Raw genomic sequence first — 15,072 nt, 5'->3', positions numbered from 1 at the left:
CCAAAGCCCAACCCCTGGTAACCACCATTTTACTTTGTTTTTGTATGTATGGCTTTTTAAGATTCCATATATGAGTGCTGTTATACCATGGGGAGATATTACCTCACAATTGTTAGAAAAGGCAGTGGTCGAAAGACAAGAAAAAACAAGTGTTTACAAGAATGTGGAGAAAAGGGAGCCTTTGTGCATTGTTGGTGAGAATGTAAACTGGTGCAGCCACTGTTGAAAAGAAAGTGGAGGTTGCTCAAAAAATTAAAAATAGAACTGCTATATGATTCAGCAGTTGCACTTCTGGGTATATTTCTGAAGGAAATGAAGAGAGGCTCTCGAAGAGATCTCTTCACTCCCATGTTTCTTATTCACAATAGCCAAGATGTGGAAACAATTTAGATATCCCTCAGTGGGTGAATGAATAAAGAGTATGTGGTAAAAATGTATGATGGAGTGTTACTCAGCCACAAAATATAATGAGATTCTGCCATCTGCAACAACGTGGATGGACCTTGAGGTCATTATTCTCAGTGATATAAGTCAGAGAAGCCAGAATGTGTTTAACCTAAGTGGGCCGAGCCTGAGTAGCATTCAGTCCTAGGGTGTTTATGTGGGGGATGTCTCTGCTCTGTGGGGAGTGGACTAGAGTGAGCTGAATGGAGGGTATGGAGGAAATTGTGCTGGCCACACAGCCCGGTGATTCAGTGATTGCTTCCTTCCTGCGCCTGCTTGGCTCTGTGTTGGCATTAGAGATGTACAGAGATGTTGGATGTCGTGGGGTTTGCGTTTGCTCAGGAATCATGCACAATGGATAGAGAGAGGGGCTGAGGCCGGGCAGCATCTGTGAGGTTGGCAGGTCTGTGCCCTCTTGGGTAGGTGTGCCCTACCACCTTGTTCCTTGGGAGAAACCAGTGAGGAAGCACTTCTTGGGTAGAATCTTCTCCCTAGACTGTCAAGCACCCACGCAGGGTGTGGGTGTCAGCATGGCACACAAGGCTGTGCGTGGTATTGAGAGAAAAGACAGGTCTCCCAGCTCACCGCACACGTGCTCATCCCGCTGCTGAGATGGGCGGTGAGGAGGAAGGGCAGAGAGGAGACGGAAGACAGAAGGGCGAGGTGGCTCAGGTGGCGGGGGGCCTCTTAGATGGGGCATCCACAGGCTTCCTGTGGGCTCGCCGTGTGGACTCCAGCCTTCTGTAGGTTTCCTGGTGTGAGCTGAGTGCGCGGTGGGTGGGACTGAGAGTTAGACTCAGGGACCTTGATGTGTAGTTTGGTTCAGAGAGCATGCTCACGTGACTGCAGGCCTCTTGCTTTCCCATTCTGGGTGGGGGGCTGTGACAGTCTCGTGGCCTAGCCCTGCCCGACTCTGGATTCCGTGGACAGAGGTGCTGCCACCTGCACTTGGGGTGCAGAGCAGGAGGTGCCATGTGTGGGGGCTCACGCCCAGGAGGCACCCTTGCTTGTGCTTCCAGATCACTGGCCACATCAGTGTGGGAGGCCCAGAGACTCTCGGTGGGGTTGTGGGCTTAGCCGTGCTCTGCAGGGCATGGCCCAAGCCCTGGCTTGCAGACACCCCTCCTTGCTGTGAGCAGTTAGGATGGGTCCTCTCCCGAAACTCCTGAAAAAGCGGGTGCGTTTCCTCCTTCCCCTCCGACCCCACCTGCGCTCTGAGCTGTCGGGGGAGCTCTAAGCTGCTGCCCTTTGCAGGTATGTGCAGTTTCTCAGTGGGCTCCTGTCAGGCACGGTGAAGATGAATGCCTCGCCCCTGTTCCTGCATTTCGTCATCCTGCACGGAACCCCCAGCTTTGACTCGGGTGGAGGTGAGTGTCTCCCGCAGGGTGGGGTCTGGAGGTGTGCTGCCCGGCACTGGCCCCTAGTTCCGCGTGTTTACAGCCGACTCTGCCTGTGTTTCAGTGTGCCGGCCCTTTCTCAAGCTCTACCAGGCCATGCAGCCCGTGTACACGTCGGGGATCTAGTAAGTGCGGCTGCTCTCCTGGGACCGCGGGAGAGCCAGGGAGGGGCCTGCTCCAGCCTGCTTCTCCCTTGGGAGGAGTGGGAGGCGTGACGTCTGGGGAGCCCAGAGGAGGAGACAGAAGGGGAGCCCTGGGCGGGTGCCCCATCACCCTGCCTGGTGGATGTCCGCCACGGTCACCCAGCTGGCTGTGCGAAGACGCAGGGACACAGGGACCCGGGGGCGGGAGAGGGTCCCGCACTGTGTGGAAGTAATCATGTCGGAGCCTGTGACAGGGCCATGGTGTTTTGCCTTTCTCTCCCCTTGGCAGTTTAGATAAAGGGCAGGCAGATGTTTCCAGAATATGTACTAATTCTAGACTTACTTGATTTGCTTTTTTGGGAGTTTGGTTTAGCATTTTATACACATTAATGGAAAATGAGTACAGTAAAAAAATGTGTTGTCATCACTCAAAACGAACTGTTATCATACGTCTGGACTCCTGTTGGACCCTGGCATCGGTGACGCTTGGGCCATGTCGCCCTCTGCTAACCACAGAGGCTGTGCCGGCAGAACCCCAGTACTCCACGCTGCGTGCCCTGCTGTGCCTGGGCCTGGGGTGAGGCTGCCACCACTGGCACTGACATTGCCCTCAGGACCCTGCCTGGCCCCATTGCTTTTTTATACCTTTTAGACTCATTTTCATAGGAGAGAGTCTAAGGAATTGAGATGCCTGGGCCAAGCAGGATATTTTGTCTAATTTCAATTGTAGGGTTCCTTTTCTCAGAAGGTATTCTTTCCATTAAATCATGACATTGTATCATGATGTGCCTTCTTCTTTATTCCAAAGCAATGTTGGCCCAGAGAACCAAAGCAGGACCTACATCGCCATCGAGCCGGCCCAGCTCCTGAAAGGGGACATCATGGTGAGTGTCATTGCCCCTGCTTTCCCAGGCATCAATGGAAACGGAAAAACGAGCTCATCTTTAAGCAGTAGCATCAGACCCCGCCCCCCGAAAACCTGTAAGAAGAATGGAAAGTAGCCTTTACCTTAAGGAAATCGGTGGATTTTCTGAATAAACCTGTTTTGTTAAAAGGAACAAATTGATAGAGCTACTTGCTATGTGCACCCTTGAAATTAAAGTCCTAACTCAACCACTGCTCCTCCCAGGATTCCAGTTCCCCGAGCATAATGTGCAGTCTTAAAATGACTAGGCCTTCCAGGGGCAGGTGCAGACATAAAATATTCATTGTTAGTGTCTAAGTGGGAGATAGAGCTAGCGTCTTGCAGCTTGGCTTATGAGTGAAATAGTGATTTCTCCAGGTAGTTTTGATTCTTGGGTCTGCTGCTTCTTGGGGGAGACTAGCTGTTCCACCTTCGCCTTTTATCTATCTTGAGTATTAAAAAAAATGCATACGTCTAAAATAATTTAAGAGAAAATTGTCTGAAATAATGAACAACTTTGAGGCACGTGTGTGCTTCCCACATGCATAGACTAGCTCTCCTGTAATCTGTTTGAGGCCTAGCAGGATACCCTGTGACAAGAAGATAAGAGTGTTTACAAGTTGACTTTTTATTTAAGTGGCTCAATCAGAGTTTTCTAGGATTTTCATTGTGTGTGTGTGTCTGTTGTGTGTGTGTGTGTTTGTGTGCACTCAGCCGCTCAGTTGTGTCCAATTCTTTGTGACCCCCTGAACTCCAGCCAGCCAGGCTCCTCTCTCCATGAAACTTTCCAGGCAAGAATACTGGAGTGGGTTGCCATGCCCCTCCTCTAGGGGATCTTCCCGACCCAGGAGATCAGTCTGTGTCTCCTGCATTGGCAGGTGACTTCTTTAACACTGCACAGCCTGGGAGGCCCATAGGATTCTCATTAGTTTTCGCATGCCTGGTTGTGGGGCTCCGCCTCCCAGAAAGAGCACCTGATGTGGGCTGCTGGCTGCAGGTCTTCTTGAGGCAACCAGTCCAGAAGCCAGTGGGGGATTCACTGCATCAGCCCCTTCCCTCTACTCTTCCTCCCACCTCCTTCCTTCCTCCGTCTTTCCGTCTTCCTCCTCCTCTCCCTCCCACTGTCTCTTGCCTTCCCCTTCCTTTTGCACCATCAATTTATTTGTCCAGTGATCCTTTTTTGAGTATTCTGAGCTTTCCAAGTTGGGCCCTAGCACAGGAAGGAAGGCGGGACAGAGGGACATCTTTGCCCTGGAGGAGCCTGGTTGGGTGAATGGATATCAGGAGGGGGATCCAGTAGTACCGCAGAGTGGGTCCTGATGGCTGAGGCCAGCCGACCGGGAGGTTCAGGTGGAAGTGCCCTCGGAGTTGGGTGTGAGGCCCTGGCTTGAGGGTGCAGCAGTCCCCAGGCCTTGAGGATACCCTTGTGGAAGTTAGTTGTCCTGGGAGTTTGAAGCCAGGTTGTGCTCTTTTGTGTGTCCTGAAAATGCACTGAATCACCTCTTAAGGGTAAGCCTTCTAGGACTGTTGACTTAGAGGAGTAGCAAGGATGGGAGGAGAACGTGCCTGGTCTCCAGCGGAAGGAAGGAAGCCCTGCAGCTCTATATGAGCAGCAGCAGATCGATACGGCCCAAGGGCATCAAGCAGAGGATGGGCCTGAGTCCCATGCCTGGGCTTCCACCAGATCTACAGCTTAATGGGGCTGGGTGGCCTCAGATGGGTCCTTATCCAAGCTTGCACCCCCTTCTGCTGCCTGAGGCCCGTAAGTGGGCTTCATGGGGATGAGATTGAACTGCGGCAGCTGGCAGGGTGTGAAGGCTACATAGTATAATCGAGTGCCCACTGGTGGGGGCCACCACCTGCACTCCTGGAAGACCCCCTCCTCAGCAGACCTCACCCCCACGAGTCTCCCTGCTGTCCTAGGGCAATGGGGGCACTGCAGCCAGCCCGCCACCCCGGAGCAAGGTGTCTGAGAAAACATCACGTGCTGGAATGCAGTCTGAGCAGGCGGGTGGGGTCTTTCTGAGGGGACCTGGGTGGGAGGTTGTGGTTTGGCCCTTGGTTTCTGGGAGGCAGATCTAGGAATGGGCAGGGTGGGAAAGGGGAGCAGGTGGGTGAAGGAGGTGGTGGCAGACGTGCTTGGACTTGGTTCCCGTGCGCTGGCGTGGGTATGGTGCCAGGAGCCATCCCTGGGCACGCGGCGCACTTGTTGAAGCCGCAGAAGGAAGGCTCCCGCCAGTGAGTCTGGGACACTGTCTCCTACACTGTCTTCAGATGAAAGGTGGTGCCTGGGGCACACACACGGCCACATGAAAGGTGCCTGTTGCCGCGTGCGCTTGGCCCATGGCTCTTTTCAGGTACATTGGTAAGTGGCTTCCATCCAGTGGCTGCGGGGACTCGCCAACTTGCCCTTCCCTGTGCTTTTGCTTCCTCTTTGCAAGAAGTCCCAAAGTGTGATTATTAGGCCCCTCTCAAGAAGTTTCATTTCCATTGCACACTGATGAGTCTGCTCAGTGCCCAGTGGGGCCTTCTGAAGCACCAGCTGTAGGTGAAGGTGTTGGGCCAGCAAGGGTTTGGGGAGCACCTGCCTGAGACCTCTGGGCCCAAGCGAGGCCTGGGTGGGGATGTAGGGTGGCCACCGGTGTGGCCGGGCACGGTCAGTTTAGAGCTGTCAGACTGGAGCCTTCCTCTTACAGTGCTGGGAGCTCATGGCCTGCATGCAGGGATGGCCTGCATGCAGGGTCTTCAAAGGGAGGGGCCCTCCCCCAACCAGTTGCGGGAGAACAGAGGTGGGTGCAGCACCGGCCCGAGTGGGAGGAATGGCAAGAAGCCTGGCATGGTCCTCTGAGCACGTGGGCCGCCCCTGCTCAGAGGAGCTGGGGAGGAAGACCTGGCGCCTCTCCATTGGGTCAGACGCCTCATTCCCTTGAGCACCCTGCCTCTGCCGCCTGCTTTCTAGTCTGGGTTTTAGGAAAGGACGGGTCACGCTCAGTGGCCCCTGCCGTCTGCTCTCCTCCCTCCCTCACCCCCCAGTGGCCATCTCCCTGGTGTTCGCCATCATGTGGCTGCTTGCTCTTCATGGGGCCTCCTCTTCCCTCAGCTCCGCCTGCAGCCCCTCCTCTCCGGGTGGTCCCCAGCTCCTGACTGGTCTGCTGTCCTCTGGGCAACCTCCCTTTCGCAAGTGCTGCTCCTTCTGGCAGGAGCAACTGCTCTGAGGGGTCCAGGCTGCCTCTTACTTGCTTCTGTCTTGGGTCCTGCCCCCCTGGAATCCATTCGATGCTTCCTAGGACCATCCCCCCCTGTTCCCCAGACCCCAAATGGGAGCTTCCTCTCAGCATCTCCTTGCCCCACATCTCATCAGTCATGCAGCTCCTTTACCCAGATATGTCCTAAATCCCAGGACTGCTTGTGTCCCTGAGCCCTGCGCCTCAGAGCGTGACCCCATCTGAGCACGGTGTTCCGCTGCCTGGGCCCAGCATCCTCCCCACAGTGGCAAGAGAGGGTCCAGGCTCCTGTAGGTGGCCTAGGAGCCCCTTGGTTTACTGCTCTTTGATCACTTAGCCCCACAGATGCTGGATTATCCGTCTTGTTCTGCACACGGCCCCACGGCCCTTTTCTGCAGATCTTGTGGATGCCGCCCACCCATGTCATCCACATTGGACACATGGCTGTGCCTCACTTAGGCCACATTTGATGATCTCTCATAGGTGGATGCCGAGCCCTTGAGGTGGGTGGTTGACTTGTCCCAGCCTCCGCGGAGCCAGTCACTGTGCTTCTCAGGGGTGGCAGCTCACCCTGGCTGTGAGCCCAGTGTGCCGTTGTCCCCACCTTATTGCCTAGAGCCCGCCCCAAGGGTGGGAGTCCTTGGGCAAGTTCACCCTCTAGCATGTCCTGAAGGCTGCTGCTTGTGTGAGGGGACAGCCTGAGCTGCAGGAAGCTAAGAGGTCTGGCATTCAGGTGTTCTGTTGCCTGGAGCTCTCTTGAGGGGAATGTTTCCTGCCCTGAAGGCACCCTTTCCCTGAAGTTTTGTTTCCATTGGCAATGGGGGCAAATAGGATCTCCCAGATCTCATCACAGGAAATGCTTAACTTGATAAAACCAGCCCCTTCCTGCGCCTCTGTCCATTCTTAACATGGAGTATTTTTGGATTGAATTATTATTTGAATTATACTTCCTGTGTTTACAGTTCATTTTTGTACACTCTGCACTTATTTTTTTGCAGCATTATCAGATGGGGGAAGGGTGATACAGCTTACAGCTGGAAGTGGGTAATTTTCCATCCCACGGGGTAATTTTTCCTTTGTAGAAATGATTACCCAGGAGGTTTAGTTTAGTTGTTGATCTCTATGAAGCCTCGCAGTGGCGCTAGCCTCTTGTATTAGTTTCCTAGGGCTGTCATGACAAAGTGCCACAGACGGGGGGCTCAAACATCAGACATGAATTCCCTCACAGTGCTGGAGGCTGAAAGGCAGAGATCGAGGTGTCTGTCAGCAGCGGTGATTTCTCCGGGGGGTCTTCTCCTTGGCGTGCAGACGGCTCTCTTCTCCCCAGGCCCTCACGTCATCTTCCCTCTGCGTGTGTCTGGGTCCTGGTCTCTTCTTAAAAGGACCCCAGTCAGATTGAATTAGGGCTCACCCGTATAACCTGACTAACCTCACCACCTTTAAGACTTCAACAGGTGAATATTGGGGTCACAGAATTCAGCCCATAATATCTGTGTCCATTGAGTAAACCCATTCTAGGATAAACCGTCTAGTCAAAGGTCTGTCTAGCCAGAGCCATGGTTTTTCCAGTAGTCATGTATGGATGTGAGAGTTGGACTATAAAGAAAGCCAAACGCTGCAGAATTGATGCATTTGAACTATGGTGTTGGAGAAGACTCTTGAGAGTCCCTTGGACTGCAAGGAGATCCAACCAGTCAGTCCTGAATATTCATTGGAAGGACTGATGCTAAAGATGAAATTCCAATGCTTTGGCCACCTGATGCGAAGAACTGACTCATTTGAAAAAGCCTGATGCTGGGAAAGATTGAGGGCAGGAGGAGAAGGGGAGGACAGAGGATGAGATGGTTGGATGGTATCACCGACTCAATGGACATGAGTTTGAGTAAGCTCCAGGAGTTGGTGATGGACAGGGAAGCCTGGCATTCTGCAGTCTGTGGAGTCGCAAAGAGTCAGACATGACTGAGTGACTGAATTGAACTGAACTGAACTGAACTGAATAAGGTTAAGAGTGGAGTCAGGTACCATGGGTTATCCAGCACCCTTGGCTATGACTTGTTACCAGTGTTCATTCATTCCCTCATTCATTCCCCATAGCATATGTCCTGAACCAGGTACCATGGTGGTTGTGAACGTTGAGTGAGATGCGCTCGTGATCACTCTCGTGCCAGGAGAATTTGGAGTGTTCACACATGCATAGAGGCAGGAGTTGAAGGCCCACAGGAGTTGAAGGCTCACATGATTACCATGTGTCTGAGGAGGAGAGACTGTCAAAGGATGCTGACAGCACCGGCCGGCCTGGAGGATCAGCCCCAGGTATCCCCACGCTCAGAACATAATCTCTGGGGGACACACTGCATTGTGTGATCTGTACACGCTGCACCTCCAAATCCCAGGACTGTTGGTTCAACCTGAAAATGACCTCAAGGCTCAGCACAGGGACGTAGACGGTGGCAGAACATTCCATGGTGTTGGCTGAGCATCTGGAGAGCGGGGAGCCGTGTCCCCGCCTACTGTGCGGATCAGCTCTGGTTTCCCGCATCTCTGAGGCAGGAGGAGTACACAGTCTCAGCCTAACTGTGGGAGACCTGCTCATTTCAGTCTGTCCTGTCCTTCAATTGTAGTCAGTCACTGCTTGGTGTGCACCACAGCACATTCATGGGCCTGCCTTCAGTGGAGAAAGGAGGACATGGAGAATATGTCAGGGCCTTTCTGTGTTAAAGTTCAAGTATGGAGGCATTTTCATTTCTCATCAAGAATTTGGCAGCCATCATGAGTTGGACCGAATCCTGCATTGCAGAGAATGCTTTTATGGGTTTCCCACCCACAGCCGCAGAGGGTTCGGCCGGGCTGTCTGGCGTCTGCAGAGCCTGCCTCTGCTCCGGAAGGTGGAAGGGGAGCTCCCAGGGAAGGTGTCCCAAGGTGACACCATGGTCACCATCCTTTGAGACAGCATGCTGTCTTTTGCTTTTTTTTCCCGCTTTGATTTTGGTAAATGTCAGCCCTGTGCACAGATAAACCTGCCTCTTTCCTCATGGGGATTGATTCTCTGTTGAGACAGGTTAGCAAAGGTTATAGGGGTCAAGTTTACAAGAAGTAAGGCCCTGTGATCTCTTTGGGTTGGGGACACTGTGGGGAAAAGTGGGGTGGACTCCATCTGTCATTCCTTTGACTTGCGGGCTGTTGAGGGGGTCATTACTGCTGAAGCCAGGGTGACACCCACCCATCGTCCAGCTTCACCTAAACATGGCCGGCCTGTCCCCACACACCCTCCCATTGCACACCTGACCTGCCCATCTTTGCCATGTGCTTATACTGAGGTTCGGACGCTGTCTCCTAAAGGGCAGAGCCTCAGATATTCAGTAAACACACTTCTGTTAAGTGGGAGGGCAGAGTGTTTGCAAGCACAGCCGTGTTGTTATGTAACCTTGCTAAGGAATTCACGTGGGCTGCAGCCCTGTCAAGAACTGGCCATGGTCCAGGGCCCCAGTGGGCTTGTAAACACTTTCCCATCCACATGCCTCGTCTTGCTGCCCCTGCTTGTGCAACCCCATGGCCACTTACATTTCGTCCTCGTAGTTGTGGGGCTCCGTTGCCTGGCTCCAGCAACCTGACTTCTAAACAGAGGGGACCCTTCTCAAGGAGCTGTCATAAACAACACCTTAGTTTATTGTTTCTTGCTAAGGGCACTTAAGTAAGAAGAGGGAAAATGAATGCATCCTCAGCACCTCTGGGCATGAATGCATCCTCAGCCTCCTGTTGGGCGTCGTTATGGGCTGTCTGTGATCGCCCTGTGACTTGCTGTGCATGCGTCCTTCTCCCTCTGCCGTGAGTCTCCTAGACCTGGTCGGCCTGATCCATCTGTATCTCAGCCCAGTGGATCTGTGTATGCGTGCTCAGTTGTCTCAGTTGCCTGACTCTTTGCGACCCTATGGATTGTAGCCCGCCAGGCTCCTCTGTCCCTGGGATTCTCCAGGCAAGACCACTGGGGTGGATCGATGTGCCCTCCTTCAGAGGATCTCCCTCACCCAGGGATTGAACCCATGTCTCCTCCATCACAGGCAGATTCTTTACTGCTGAGCCGCCAGGGAAGCCCTCAGTAGATCTTGTATTTTCTATTCACAGCTTTATTGCTGCCCTCCTAATGGTTTAGGGAGTGAGTGACAGTCTTGCCACCCTCTGAAATCATTTTTACCTCCAAGTGAAATCTTGGTTAGTGTTGGCCCTGGATGATGTAGGTGCTGTGACTTAGGACGGCAGCTACTAGGCTTGCTAAACCTTTAAGGGTGTGTGGTTGTGGCTCCTTGATGCCTGTGTAAACAGCCACCAGGCCCACCAGCAAAGTGGAGAGAAATTGCTTCTAGTGCAGATACTCTAAAATCTGAAGGCAGGGGATTGATGTGTTCTTAGAAACTCGCTGGGGAGACATAGGTAAATAAAACTGCTAATGCTGAAGGGATGAAGTGGGTATTACAGCCTTCATCGCTCTAATCTTTATAAAATGCTACGGATACTTTGTACCTTAAAAGAAGCATTTGGGGCACTTCTGTCAAGCAAAATGCTGCTGATTCTTTCCATGGAGTGTTAAGAGTGTGATTCTGGTCTCGTCACTGACACTACTAACATTTATTGGCTTGGATGATGAGTCATGACTGACTCTGCGGGAGGTGCCAGAGGTGGGGCTCCACTGGGTGGAGGTGAGTTCATCTCCTCTCTGGTTGGAGCTGTGGGTCCCCATGCGAGGGAGACGCCTGTGGCTTTCTGCGCCTTCAGGAGATAGCTGGCCTCATTCCTGAGGTGGCCAGGAGGACTGGAGCGGGTGGCAAGTGCAGCCGTGAGCAGTGGGGAGAGAACATGGTGAAACAGCAGGCAGGCTGTGGGAAAGGCTCAGGGCTCTGCCAGTGCCGCTGGTCAGGAGTCCCCGGAAGCCCCTCAGGCAGGGCACGTGTGTGCAGAAGGCGGGTGCTCTGTGGCAGTGGGATACCCTGCTCTTCCTTCCACCCTGAACCCTTGTCCTGTGAAAAACTAGTCTTTAGACACTAGTCATGCAGGGCCTGGGAGGGTGTCTGCGCCCCAGGACAATTGAGAGCAGGCAGCCAGGGGGCGGGGAAGGGAGGGTGAACCCATCTGCTGTTCCTCCCCTGCTCCAAGGCACATGGTGACCTCTGCCTCCCCCCCTCCTGGTTCCTGGAGTGGGCTGGGATTCATGTCTGATGAGTCACCCTGTGTGTGTGTGTGTGTGTGTGTGTGTGTGTGTGTGTGTGTGTGTGTGTGTGTGTGTGTGTGTAGCTGCTGTGATGAGCGATGGTGAGACCAGAGGCGGGGAGATCATCGAGCTGAGTCACCCTCTGTGTGTGTGTGTGTCTGTGTGTGTCTGTGTGTGTCTGTGTGTGTCTGTGTGTGTCTGTGTGTCTGTGTGTGTCTGTGTGTGTCTGTGTGTGTGTGTGTGTCTGTGTGTGTGTGTGTGTCTGTGTGTGTGTGTGTGTCTGTCTGTGTGTGTGTCTGTGTGTGTGTCTGTGTGTGTGTGTGTGTGTGTGTGTGTAGCTGCTGTGATGAGCGATGGTGAGACCAGAGGCGGGGAGATCATCGAGCACCTTGGGTTCTGGGAATGGTGGGGGCAGGCCTGGGGGCTTCTGGTTGGGATGAGCTGTGTGCCTCAGGAGCTGGCTGCAGGATGAACCCTTTAACTCAGAGCAGGAGAAAGATTCCCCCAAAGGGAGCTGAGCTTGACGGGCATCCTCCCCTGCCCTTAGGCTGTCTGTGCTTCTTTACGAGCACCTGTGATGCCCTGTGTCCACCAGGGGCTCTACCTGCCCACAGAACCTGGTGCCAAGTTGAGGGAGGGGAGCTACCGTGAGGCGTGACCCTGTGGGCTGGCTTGGGGCCACTTCCATCAGGGGCTGTCAGCTTCTGGAGGGAGGCCTTGTTGTTACCTTGCAGCCTTGTTTCCCCTCAGTATTGATAAAGACTTCAGAGTCAGACTGGCATGTCCCTGAAACTCTCTTGCCTTTTCTCCAAGTCTTCTCCCCCTTTCCCTCTCACTTCCAGGGTAGCAGTGGAGAAAGGCAAACAGAGAGGGTGGGTCCATCACCCAGCAGAGATAGGTGTGTGGGGGCATGTCCTCTCCGTGGGGGTCTTGGCTGCAGCATGTGTGGGATGAGGCCCTCTGCTCCGCAGTCAGTGTGGTGCAGGGGCCTTGGAGGGGTGAGAACGTAAGCAGCATCTCGGGAAGGAAGGCTAGGGGCACAGCCTTTGGTTGGACCCTGCTGAGGAGCCAGAGACCCCGGATGAAATGAGAGAGGACTTGGCGACTGGAGATCTTTTGCTGTTGAAGAGTAAATGGAAGTTGTCACATTTCTGAAGAGTTCTCGTGGGCTGGTTCCATATGCCAGCCCTGGACAGGGGCGTGGAGGCCAGGCCTGGGTCTGGATTCCCACCAGGAGTGTGCACAGGCCGCCTGGTGCCTCCCGCATAGTGAATGTGGGGCTTGTGTTTGTCAACATGAATCGCTCCCCTGATGGTCTGTGTACATTTCTTCATTTATTTATCAGACTGTTTCCTTGTAGATAGCACAGAGGTATATGACTTTGGGGTTTGCCTTAAGGGGCTGAAGCTCCTTGGATCTTTATTTTTACTCTTGAGTGATGGTTCTCTGGTTACTGAAGGCCTGGTCCCATCACTTCATGGCAAATAGATGGAGAAATAGTGGAAACAGTGACAGCCTTTATTTTCTTGGACTTCACAAGAATCACAGAATCACTGTGGATGGTGACCGCAGCCATGAAATTAAAAGACACTTGCTCCTTGGAAAAAAAGCAATGGCAAACCTAGACAGCATATTAAAACAGAGACATCACTTTGCCAATAAAAGTTTGCTTAGTTTGGCATAGTCAAAGCTATGTTTTTTTCAGTAGTGATGTATAGATATGAAAGTTGAACCATAAGGAAGACTGAGCGCCAGAGAATTGATGCCTTTGAACTGTAGTGCTGGAGAACACTCTTGAGAGTCCCTTGGACAGCAAGGAGATCAAACCAGACAATCCTAAAGGAAATCAACCTTGAATATTCATTGGAAGGACTGATGCTGAAGCTGAAGTTCCAATACTTTGGCCACCTGATGCAAAGAGCCCACTCACTGGAAAAGAAAGACTGTGATGCTGGAAAAGATTGAAGGCAAGAGGAGAAGGGGAGGACAGAGGATGACATGATTGAATGCCATCATTGATTCAATGGATGAGTTTGAGCAAACTCCAGGAGATAGTGAAGGAGAGGGAAGCCTGGCGTGCTGCAATCCATGGGGTTGCAAAGAGTTAGACATGAGTGAGTGACTGAGCATACACCCAGATCAGTCACCTACAGCATCTCCCGAATCATTGGTCTGGACCATGCTTGCTGGGACTGCTTCTCATTGACCTGGCACAAGATACCTGAAGCCCATCTCTTTCCGACCTGAGTCTTTTGTGAGCATGGCTGCCTGTGAGATCCCTGCACCTCCAGCCTCCCTTCCTCCTGGGCATGCGCAGTGCAGGGCATGGCCTCCTCCACTCTGAGTGTCTGAGGGCAGAATCTAGGATGCTTGTGGGCTTGAACCCCTGGGGATCCTGGAAAGGAGCCCCTGCCCTACTTAGGAGGGAGGAAGGGCCCTCTCTGCTGCAGTACACCACTCTGCCGTGGCCTTCCTGCCCTCCTCATGGGCAGCCCTGCTCTCAGACCCCTCAGGCAGGGGGCCCCCCGTGGAAAGGTGAGAAATGGTGCCAGGGCCCCTCCTCCACCCACTCTTCCCTGCCAAGTGCCCGGAAGGGGTGCTTTTACCCTGTGTATTGGCACTGTCACCCCAGAGTCCTGAGCTGCTCCCAGAGACCTCGCGCCTCGGAGCCACAGCCTGAATCCAAGTTACATCCCTGGTGATTCTGGAGACTGGTCTCAAACTGTCATTTAGCACGTCTTGACAGCCCAGCCGTGGAATTTATATTCCAAGGCCTTTTCCCTTTCTCTTCCTTCTCCTTCTTGCCATCTTTCTCTCTCTCAGTTATAGCACACAACATAAGTACTGAGCCAAGTACAAAAAGTAATGACTGCCTGCTCCTTTCACGAGAGCGGAAAGGCTTTAAGGTAAAATGTGGAGTATTTAGATGAAATTAGGAAAAAGAGGCTGCGCAGTTTCATTCTTCAGATGTCTTCCTGTGCACTCCCACAGGAGCCTTCCTCGCAGGTGGGGCTCCCTGGAAAACACACCCCTTTTTATCCCAGGTGAAGTGCTACCATAAGAAGTACCGCTCGGCCACCCGCGACGTCATTTTCCGCCTGCAGTTTCACTCCGGGGCTGTTCAGGGCTGCAGACTTGTGTTTGCGAAGGAGGATTTGGACAATGCGAGCAAAGGTGAGGTCCCTCCCTGGGTCCAGACTGAGTGTAGGGAGAATGGGCCCTCAGTGGGTGGCTCCCGGGAGCCTTATGTGTTCCTTTCATTGTTCTCCACTACTGCGCCCACCCCCACACCATAAACCAGCAGATTGACAAAATTATTACCAGTCTCACAAAAGACTGATGATTGTTCCAACAAAGAAAAAAATCCAGAGAAGCAGTAAAAATGCTAACATTTTTCTCTGTCATTGGTGTGCTGTTCGAGATTTGGGAGTGGTGTTGCCCTGGTAGGAATATAAGGACAAAATTCATTTGTTGTCTTGTCTCCAAATTCGTTGAAATAGGATTTCTTTTTTAGATGACCGTTTTCCTGATAATGGGAAGATTGAGTTAGTCTTCTCAGCCACTCCTGAGAAGATTCAAGGTGGGTAGAATGCAGAATGCTGGCAGAGGGGTGGAGGGGGCTGCAAGATGCTGACCTGGTTGGGTGATGTGTATGCTGGAGTCTCTGTAGAACCTCCCACCTTTGCACATAATTGGAAAGATTTATAATACATTAAAAATAGAATATTAGACAATGGGAAGGTGTTAGCCTAGAGAC

At 52.8% G+C, this 15,072-nt stretch overlaps 1 protein-coding gene across 6 annotated transcripts in view; it reads left to right on the top strand.

Annotated features, from left to right (window-relative positions):
• The window catches only part of TNS3 (tensin 3), a 223,773-nt gene that overhangs the window by 122,408 nt on the left and 86,293 nt on the right, over nucleotides 1–15,072 (top strand). For all 6 annotated transcript variants that reach the window (XM_018047057.1, XM_018047055.1, XM_018047052.1 and 3 more), the window contains 5 exons: nucleotides 1,699–1,811; nucleotides 1,906–1,966; nucleotides 2,793–2,868; nucleotides 14,360–14,489; nucleotides 14,830–14,895. In XM_018047057.1, coding sequence (XP_017902546.1) covers nucleotides 1,699–1,811; nucleotides 1,906–1,966; nucleotides 2,793–2,868; nucleotides 14,360–14,489; nucleotides 14,830–14,895 — 446 coding nt within the window. The remainder of the gene's footprint in view (nucleotides 1–1,698; nucleotides 1,812–1,905; nucleotides 1,967–2,792; nucleotides 2,869–14,359; nucleotides 14,490–14,829; nucleotides 14,896–15,072) is intronic.

This window comes from Capra hircus, chromosome 4 (assembly GCF_001704415.2).
Source record: "Capra hircus breed San Clemente chromosome 4, ASM170441v1, whole genome shotgun sequence".
Taxonomy (NCBI): domain Eukaryota; kingdom Metazoa; phylum Chordata; class Mammalia; order Artiodactyla; family Bovidae; genus Capra; species Capra hircus.
This window is presented reverse-complemented; position numbering and strand designations above follow the sequence as displayed.